Raw genomic sequence first — 10,909 nt, 5'->3', positions numbered from 1 at the left:
GCTGTGGTGTATTTGCATGGCAAATTTTCATCTTGAAACCGGTTTCCACAAGTACAATGTTGAGAATTAAATGCAATACGCACAAAGGCCACCGTTTAATCTTGCGAACGGTTAAAGCCGAAAGATTTTATTTCTAAATAGAGTGTTAGTTCTAGTGACAGTGGTTGAGTAACGTTTGTAAGCACTAAATAGTGCTAGATTGTATGTTGTTATTGAACTAAAACTAGAACTAACACTAGACCTAGAACTAGAAACATTCGGGTTTAGCCGTCTTGAGAGACGTGAGGCTAAATCCGAATGTTTCTAGTTCTCGGTCTAGTGTTAGTTCTAGTTTTACACTAGAACCATTACTAGAAGTAACACAAGACCTAGAACTAGAATCATTCGGGTTTAGCCATCTTGAGAGGCGAATGGCTAAACCCGAATGTTTCTAGTTCTAGGTCTAGTGTTAGTTCTAGGTTTACACTAGCACTATTACTAGAACTAATACAAGACCTAGAACTAGAATCATTCGGGTTTAGCCGTCTTGAGAGACGTGCGGCTAAATCCGAATGTTTCTAGTTCTCGGTCTAGTGTTAGTTCTAGTTTTACACTAGCACCATTACTAGAAGTAACACAAGACCTAGAACTAGAATCATTCGGGTTTAGCCATCTTGAGAGGCGAATGGCTAAACCCGAATGTTTCTAGTTCTCGGTCTAGTGTTAGTTCTAGGTTTAGACTAGCACTATTACTAGAACTAATACAAGACCTAGAACTAGAATCATTCGGGTTTAGCCGTCTTGAGAGACGTGCGGCTAAATCCGAATGTTTCTAGTTTTCGGTCTAGTGTTAGTTCTAGGTTTACACCAGCACTATCACTAGAACTAACACAAAACCTAGAACTAGAATCATTCGGGTTTCGCCATCTTGAGAGGCGAATGGCTAAACCCGAATGTTTCTAGTTCTAGGTCTAGTGTTAGTTCTAGGTTTACACTAGCACTATTACTAGAACTAATACAAGACCTAGAACTAGAATCATTCGGGTTTAGCCGTCTTGAGAGATGTGCGGCTAAATCCAAATGTTTCTAGTTCTCGGTCTAGTGTTAGTTCTAGTTTTACACTAGCACCATTACTAGAAGTAACACTAGAACTAGAATCATTCGGGTTTAGCCATCTTGAGAGGCGAATGGCTAAACCCGAATGTTTCTAGTTCTAGGTCTAGTGTTAGTTCTAGGTTTACACTAGCACTATTACTAGAACTAATACAAGACCTAGAACTAGAATCATTCGGGTTTAGCCGTCTTGAGAGATGTGCGGCTAAATCCAAATGTTTCTAGTTCTCGGTCTAGTGTTAGTTCTAGTTTTACACTAGCACCATTACTAGAAGTAACACTAGAACTAGAATCATTCGGGTTTAGCCATCTTGAGAGGCGAATGGCTAAACCCGAATGTTTCTAGTTCTAGGTCTAGTGTTAGTTCTAGGTTTACACTAGCCCTATTACTAGAACTAATACAAGACCTAGAACTAGAATCATTCGGGTTTAGCCGTCTTGAGAGACGTGCGGCTAAATCCGATGTTTCTAGTTCTCGGTCTAGTGTTAGTTCTAGTTTTACACTAGCACCATTACTAGAAGTAACACAAGACCTAGAACTATAATCATTCGGGTTTAGCCATCTTGAGAGGCGAATGGCTAAATCCGAATGTTTCTAGTTCTCGGTCTAGTGTTAGTTCTAGTTTTACACTAGCACCATTACTAGAAGTAACACAAGACCTAGAACTAGAATCATTCGGGTTTAGCCATCTTGAGAGGCGAATGGCTAAACCCGAATGTTTCTAGTTCTAGGTCTAGTGTTAGTTCTAGGTTTACACTAGCACTATTACTGGAACTAATACAAGACCTAGAACTAGAATCATTCGGGTTTAGCCGTCTTGAGAGACGTGCGGCTAAATCCGAATGTTTCTAGTTCTCGGTCTAGTGTTAGTTCTAGTTTTACACTAGCACCATTACTAGAAGTAACACAAGACCTAGAACTAGAATCATTCGGGTTTAGCCATCTTGAGACCCGAATGATTCTAGTTCTAGGTTTTGTGTTAGTTCTAGTAATAGTGCTAGTGTAAACCTAGAACTAACACTAGACCTAGAACTAGAAACATTCAAGTTTAGCCCTCTTGAGAGACGAGCAAAAAATCATTAAAAACTTTTTGAACATTTCTGGACATTCTTAAAAATCTTCTGGTAATCTTTATCACGGTCTAGAAACCATTTAAACACTATTTGATAATTATAGAGACCATTAGAAAGTTTTTGGACACTTTTGGACATCTTTAAGCTGTATATCTTTATTGAACTCGTAATTTTTGCGATAATTTAGCTTTCTAGAGTTAAAGTACCTTTTATCTAAGAGATGATTTAAAGTATCATTATGGGTTATCACTAAACAAGTATTGATTTGAATTCCCATTAAATCTTTTCTTCTTATCGCTGTAATTGAATCTGTTGGGATTATTTTATAATTAGTTTTAGTCCAAACCCCAAAATATTCTGTTATTAATGAAGAATTTAAAGATGGTTTATAAATTTTATTTATTTTGAGGTGTTGCGATGAATCGTTTTTGATTAAAACCATGATTTCACTATCGGGTAAAATAGATTTTGTTGCAAATAATTCTGCTAAATATTTATCGTTATTATTACTCTCTTTTAAAATAATAACCCAACGATTTGGATGAGAGAATAACCTAAAATGTTCGGCCTAAAAACTCAAATTTAGGCAACTTATTATACACATAAAGAAATTTACATTTTCCAAGACGTTTAATGTCAAATTACATTCAACGTCTAAAATATAGATGGCGTATTGATACAAATTAATTTTTTCAAACACTTTTTCATTTCCAATTCGAATTTTAACCCCAGTTTCAGCAAATGTTTTAAAGAGCGCAATAAAATCTATAAAATTTGAATTATTTTTTGTTACAAATTATTCTTCATACAAACCGTTTTTGTTACATAACATTCCAGTAATAGCAGGTGGTTCATTTAAAGTCCCAATAATAGACTTTAAAGCGTCTAAATATAATTGGGCATACGTCGTTTGAATACAAACCCAAATTGGTATGAATAGATAGCATTTCATTTTTTAAAACGTCTCTTCTAAGGAATCGTTGAAGAATGAATCTACGTTTGAAACAAGTTCTAGGATTTATTGAACGTTTCTATTTGCCAGAACAAACAAGAGTAAATGCTTTCTAAATCGGCTCTCAAATACGATTTGTTGATTTTTGTGAACTCGTCTGTTTACGTAAGGAGGTAATGACGCAATCAGAAAGAACAATGCTGCTACTTTTTTTTGAGATTTTGTGAAAACGAAAAGCAAATAGAGCAAATGAACAAAGTCCATTTATTGATTTGAAATGGTAAAACTATTATGCTTCTTTTTCCTTCAATTTGTGACATAATTTTTGTTTATTTAATGTAAGTCTATTATAAATTGTATTTTTTATTTGATAACTTATCAAAAGATAAGTTAATTGAGTTATGATTTTATTTATATTTATTTCAGTTTTTTTTTAATTTACTTATACTATATATTTTCGCATCCCTTTATTTGATTCTAACTTACCTCAAGCACTTTGCATGTTACTAATTCCTGTTATTTAGATATAAACCTGAAATTCGTATCAAGTTATTCCTCCCGAAGTATGTACTGGGTGCATTAAGTAGCTCAGTAACTGCCCTTGCCGGTTTTAACCCCGAGGAATGAGCAGAAAGACTATTTAGAATGTGTACTGGTATATAGAGTATCAAAGATCTGCAGGGAGGATAAAATACGGTGGGCCATCAACAGTTTCTCGCCGTTCAAGACACCAGGACCAGATGGTATTATACCAGCCCTTTTACAATGGGGTCTGGAGGATTTAGTACCTCACCTGGTGAAAATCATCCAGGCATGCCTGGCGCTGCGCTATATACCCAGTCGGTGGCGTGAGGTCACAGTGAACTTCATACCAAAACCGGGTAAGCTTGATATTTCACACCGAAATCGTTTAGACCAATCAGTCTCTCCTCCTTTCTTCTGAAAACTCTCGAGAGACTGTGTGATCGCTATATTAGAGATTTCTGTCTTCCAACTAAACCAGTAAATCCTAATCAACACGCTTACACTCAGGGCAAGTCCACACTAACGGCTCTTCACTCAGTGACCAGCTTTGTTGGTGGGGCGCTGGACCTAAAGGAGTCCGCCCTGGGGGTTTTCGTAGATATAGAGGGAGCTTTTGATAAAACAACTTTCTCTGGTATTAACGATGCCTTGTTAGAGCATAATGTTCCACCGACTCTTTGTGGTTGGATTGAGAACACTCTTAAACATAGGATAGTTAAGCTTAGGGCTGGCGATGTCAGTCTTCAAGGAGGAGTTACTCGAGGCTGTCCACAAGGGGGTGTACTATCCCCACTTTTGTGGAACCTCACCTCTTAGCCTCTTGAACCGCCTCGCCGAAGCCAACTTTATCACAGTTGGTTACGCAGATGATTTAACCATTCTCGTCAAAGGCAAGTATATAAACGTGCTGTTTGACAGGATGCAAGTAGCTCTCAAACTGATAGAGACTTGGTTGTGACGAACAAAGACTCTCTGTGAATCCTAAGAAGACAGAGTTGATTCTTTTCACACGGATGAGGAAGGTTGGCAATCCCAGAATGCCATCCCTTGCTGATACTTCATTGGTATTGTCAAAAGAAGTTAAATATCTGGGCATCACACTTGACAATAAAATGACATGGAGAGCCCACCTAGATAATAGAGTAAAAAAAGCGTACGTTGCATTCGGTCAATGTCGGAGGGCTATAGGTAAGACATGGGGTTTGTCACCCAGAAATGCCCTCTGGATTTACACGGCTGTAATCCGACCTATGCTTACTTATGGTGCAGTAGTATGGTGGTCAAAGACCCTACAGTCTACATCCACTACTGCACTTAATAAAGTACAGAGACTTGCGTGTTTGTACGTTACAGGTGCGCTGCGGACTACCCCCACTGCAGCCATGGAAAACATGTTAAACCTAACGCCACTTCATTTGTTCATCCAAGAGGTGGCATTGGTGACCATGACTCGACTGCGAGCAGCAGGAATTCTAATGGGTGAGAGAAATAGTAAAAATGCCAATCTCTGGAATGAAATGGTGGATTACTCACCAATTCTGGAGTGTGTAACGGACTTTACACCCCTACAACACATTTTTACGAAGAAATATCTCACCCACCCAAGCTCCACAGAAGTAGAGGTAAAAAACAGCCTTAAAATCTACACTGATGGTTCAAAGAGACGGGAAGGAGCTGGAGCCGGAGTCTTCTCGTACGATCTCCGACTCCACGTATCTGAACCTTTAAGTATAAGTACCACCGTCATACAGGCGGAGTTAATCGCCACACAACTTGCCGCTGACGTTATTGCCAGATCTAACTTGGTAGGTAAGACTTTTACAATTTATACTGACAGTAGACAAGCTATTTTAGCCCTGAGTAGAATAACAATTACCTCAGGACTTGTTATGGGTTGTCATCTGACATTGGAGAAGGCTGCAGTGCATAACTGTGTCATACTTCAATGGATAAAAGGACACTCGACTTGTTCAGGTAACAAGCACGCTGATAGGATTGCCAAAAGGGCTGCCAAGCGAGCGCCATGTTCGCCTGAACCGATAATCGCTCCGTCCTTATCAACTCAGATTGAGATAATTAAAGATTTTACCCACAAAAAGTTCATGAACTGGTGGGATAGGGTTAAGGGTTGCCATCTGTCTAAGGAAGTATTACATTATCCTTCAGCAGAGGCAGCCTTGTCTTTCGTAAGGCTTTACGAACTGTAACGGGACTCGTCACGGGTCACTGTAAGGTAAACAAGCATCTTTATAACCTTAAGCTTGCTGTTAGTCCTCTCTGTCGCCTCTGTAAAGAGAGCGAGGAGACGGTCCGACACATCTTGTGTGAATGCCCCACTCTGCAAGACCTCAGAATGAGAAACTTCGGAGAGGAATGGCCGACCACAGATGGCATCAGGAACACACCTCTGAGCTGTATCCTAGCCTTCGGAAATTGCTTAGGCTGGTTGATGTAGCCGGAGACAGTGTAGGAGGATGTACAAGGGGCCCGTTGGGGCCTAGGTGCTGTGTGCGTAGCATACCCTCCGCTTTCCTACATACATACATACATAGAGTATCATAACGAGCGACTAGAGAAAATAGCTCGTCGTAATCTATTCATTCTATCTGCGCGCACCCTTTTACTACAAGTCTAGCTTTCGCTCTCTCTATTGATCCATTTTGTTTTAGTTTCATTCGATATACCCAGCGATTTCGTAGAACTTTTCTTCCTTCTGGTAATTCTTCCATCCGCCATGTACCATTCTCTTCATGAGACTTCATTTCCTCATCCATCGCTTTCTTCCACATGACTTTATCTTCAGAATCTATCGCTTCTTCATACGTTCCTGGAGCACATCCCCCAAGATAGGCAAAGTAAGCGTAATCCTGTAAGGATTTTTCCTTTCCTGGAATTGTTACCTCGTAGTCATTGTATCGACTTGGTAGTTTTTGTTGTCGTTTTGGACGTGTGGGATTTGTTTCTTCTATGTCTTTATTACAATTTTCTGACTTATCTGGGTAATTTTCTTCAAGAATTTCTTCCGTTTCTTCCTTGTTGCTGCCTTCAGATCCCCGAGTTTCAGCGTCATTCTTGAAATTACTCCCCAGGCTGTCCAGTTGGAAGGTCAATTCATTCTCAAATGTAACGTTACAGGATCGCACCAGATCTCTGCGTCCTTCAACGTACACTCTGTATCCATCTGATTCCTCATAACCAACCAAAAGTCCGCATTCGCTCTTGCTTCCAAACTTGTTTTCGATTACGTTCCGGTAGCAAATACCAAATACCGGTCCAAATACTCGAACACTCTCAGTTTGTTGATGTCAAAATGACTGACCCTCCCATACCACAGTTCAATTGGTGATTTTTCATTTACTGGTGTAGGTGCCGTTCGATTGAATATAAAAACCGCCGTATTACACGCTTCAGCCCAAAGTTTTATGGGTAACCCCTTTTGTGTAAGCATGGCACGAGCTGTTTCAATTACAGTACGATTTTCTCTTTCCGCCGCGCCGTTTTGTTGAGGCGTTTCTGTCATTGCAACTCGCAACTTAATACCGCGTTTTGATAGAGTCACACGATAATATTTTAATTCGAACACCTGCAGTATCCGCTTCGTTGAAGAAAGTTTCGATGCACGTCTTTTAAAATTAAGGTATACCTTGACCCACCGATGGACTCACCCGACATAGGTCCAATCAGATCCGCGTTAATCTGTTCACCAGCTTCCTTCGCACGCACCGTTCTCGATCCAAAATGCTTCCGATGCATTTTTCCTTGCACGCAACCGACACAAAATTCATCTTTAATTTCAACACTGATACCATTTCTTTGTAAAAACTTTGCAACATGTCTTTTATTTTGATGTGCGAGTCTTTCGTGCAACACTTCGTACCACGGGATTCACCGGCTTTACTACCGAAATGTCCAAAATCGTCAAACCGTTAGATATTGCCTTTCCGGTTACGAACCATTCGCATGGAAATGGGTTGCGCATCCACTCTTTCTGGCTTGCGCGGTAGAAAATAAATTTCCACGAAATTCTGGCACTACAAGACATTTTTGAATTCACGACTGAGCCATTCATTCTTAACTCTCGCTTGTATGCTCACTTTTCCTATTCCTAGAGCTAGTAGATCCTGAGAACCAATTCCAGTTATAGAAATTGGAACCCTCAGTGGTACATACGTCTTAAAGTTTTTCTTGTTTGACGTCATGTGCTGGGAACATCCAGAATCAGCAATCCATGCATCCACACCGATGGAATTAATATAGCTGGGCAAAGCCATCAACCTTCCACGATCCGTGTTTTTCGAATCATCATCATTCGATTTCTCTGGGCACTGTGCAGCTTTATGTCCCCTTTTGTGACGTTTATAACATTTAAAAAGGAAATTGCTGCTTTTCTTTTTCTTTGTATCCCCATTTCCACTTTTCGTTGATCCTCTGTTATTGTTCTGTTGTGTTGCATGCAGAGCCACCATGTTATTATCCGTACCAACTTTTATTCTTTCTTCATGGTTACGAATACGCTCTGTCAACATATCAAGCGATCTGGAATCGTCTGATTCAGTTTTCCAAACCGTTTTTACAGGTATATATTCAACAGGCAAAATATATAAAACTCGCCCCAGTAAAATGCATTCATCAAGCTCTGCTTTCTTTTTCTGTGCTCTTGTTATATATAGCTGGGCTCTTGCACAATCGGCTTCGTATTCATCGATAGCTTCCAATTGTTCAGTGGTTAATTTTTCTACCCTCTCTGGTACTTTACGTGCACCATCCACGACGTCAAATAAACGAGTCGCACGAAACAACATGCACATGGATTCCTCCCAAACTTCCCAGTTCTCAGCTCCAAGAAGTTCATCGACACACGACAAGAGATCCGTTTTGTACGCCATTGTTATTTTTTTTTTTTTTACTTAAACACTCGTTTTTTTTTAATTTCTACGTTATTTCGTGTTACCTTATTTATTTCGGTTTCGCGCACTCTGGGCCCATAACCTGTTGAGTTGCGGTAATGTTTTTATTAAAACAACGAGCCGTTGATAGAAAATATATTGAAAAAACTATTATTAACCGAACAAAGAACAAGAGTGAAGCGTTCCCTTCGTGCTACCAACATAAAGAAATATTTAAATCTGTAGCTTTCGGACGAACAAGTAGCGACATCTATAGGATAACGTATTGTAATAATACCTAACAAATATTCAACAAAAGTACCAAACTCAGAAGACTCCATTGCAATAACGAATTTTTGTTGGATTTTATGATTTTAGCATCCCAAAAGCATCCTGTCCATTTCATTATTCCATTAGTCATGATTTGCAATCTTGTAATTTCAGGAAGCATCTTTTATGCCTTGCTTGGAACACTTTGTTTTGGAGTTTTTTAATTTCCTGGATATCTGATATAATCGGCGACATCTAGATAATGTTTCCTGGAAGATGGAACTGCAATGGGCTGACCACCGTGATCGCGGGACCTTAATCCTCTTGATTTTTATGTTTCAGGTCACTTAAAAAGCAAAGTGTACGCCACGGAAGTTAATATTGAGTCAATATTGCAAAATCGAACTGCAGAGATAATCCGCCAGCACTAGTGGAAGATTGTAGATTCCTATTAGTTATGAGGAATAAATCCCCAAGTTTATACATATAGATTGAGAATCACCCTGTATATAAATATTTCAATTATTTGCATAAAACAATGATAAACTTTTATAAATCTAAGACTGGGTTATCACCACACATAATAATATAATAAATAGCTTAGTGATTGAAGTAAATCGGTCAAAGATTTCTAAAGACAAAAAAAAAACAATTTAATGAATGAGGTTCAAATTGAATGGTTAAAGATAAACAAATATACGAAGGAGATAAAATAAATTATTTATTGCAAAATAATACATATATAGTAAACATATACACAGCGTTAAACTAAAAGACAGACGACGATATGGATTTATCAACAAGTGTCTCTCGTAACGCACGATAATATATCGCGGTAATAAATTAAATAGTTAACAAACACTAAATTAGAAAAAAAAGGATGTGACATAATGGGAACAATCAGTTTTTACAAAGTTTTTCATTTTTAAGTCCATCCATTACGTGATTTTTTTTTTCAGAACGATTCGTATTACATGATATAAAAAAAGGCTTCCTCATATTAATTCTTTCTGAGTATGTTTCAGCTAAATAGGCCGATCACTAACATTAATAATCAATGTGTATACGTAATTTTTATCACAAATATGGAAGAGGGATTTCTCAAATTACAATATACAAAAAAATATACGAGCGGTAAAAAGTTGTCATGAAGGAAAAAAAACTATACTAAACTATTAATAGTAAATAATAATAATAAATTCACAGCAATCTTTTAAGGGTTACGCTATTTCAAGGACCGGATAAAAATCTCTAATAAAAAAAATATAACACAAAAAATGTACAGTTGGAGTGAAAATAATTTCATTTAAAATATTATCTCGAGTCTCTCGGAATGTGCAGCCGAATATTTTTTGAAAAATATTTTAAAAGCAACAAACATATTTTTTCCATTTAGGCCTTTTCATTTTGAGTTGTCTTTTCAAACCCAATGTGATGGCAACGTCAAAGGCTTCTTTTAGATGCGAACACGTTCTCGCGGACGTTTCGACGTACGGCGCGTTTAATTTTGCCGCCAATCTTCTTGCGTGGGTTGGAGACACGGCGGTTTCGCCGTTCTGTCGCAGTCTTCTGATCACTTCCTGATTTGATAAGAGATCCGATTGTGTTCCAACAAGTACTACCGGCACTTTCAGCGCTTGCACTTCTTGTAACCATCTAGTGTGGATCGAATGGAACGACGTTGGATTTACGATTGAAAAACATAAAATTATCACGTCTGCTCCAGGATAACATAAAGTCCTTAAAGGATTTTCATCCTGTAATTTAAAAAGAAAAAAAGAATTAATATAAATAAATTAATTAATTAATTAATTACACTAAAACTAGAACTAACACTAGCACTGTCACCAGAACTAATACTAGATCTAGAACTAGAAACATTCGGGTTTAACCGTTCGTCTCTTAAGACGGTTAAACCCGAATGATTCTAGTTCTAGCTCTTGTATTAGTTCTAGTAATGGTGCTAGTGTAAAACTAGAACTAACACTAGACCGAGAACTAGAAACATTCGGATTTAGCCGCACGTCTCTCAAGACGGCTAAACCCGAATGATTCTAGTTCTAGCTCTTGTATTAGTTCTAGTAATGGTGCTAGTGTAAAACTAGAACTA

At 38.3% G+C, this 10,909-nt stretch overlaps 1 protein-coding gene across 1 annotated transcript in view; it reads right to left on the bottom strand.

Moving 5' to 3' along the window:
* Window positions 1–10,019: 10,019 nt before the first annotated feature.
* The window catches only part of LOC111423500 (rho-related GTP-binding protein RhoU-like), a 35,487-nt gene continuing 34,597 nt past the window's right edge, over window positions 10,020–10,909 (bottom strand). The window contains exon 3 of the mRNA XM_023056745.2: window positions 10,020–10,556. Coding sequence (XP_022912513.1) covers window positions 10,164–10,556 — 393 coding nt within the window. The 3' untranslated portion in view covers window positions 10,020–10,163. The remainder of the gene's footprint in view (window positions 10,557–10,909) is intronic.

The sequence above is a fragment of the Onthophagus taurus genome, chromosome 2, assembly GCF_036711975.1.
Source record: "Onthophagus taurus isolate NC chromosome 2, IU_Otau_3.0, whole genome shotgun sequence".
Lineage (NCBI taxonomy): Eukaryota > Metazoa > Arthropoda > Insecta > Coleoptera > Scarabaeidae > Onthophagus > Onthophagus taurus.
This window is presented reverse-complemented; position numbering and strand designations above follow the sequence as displayed.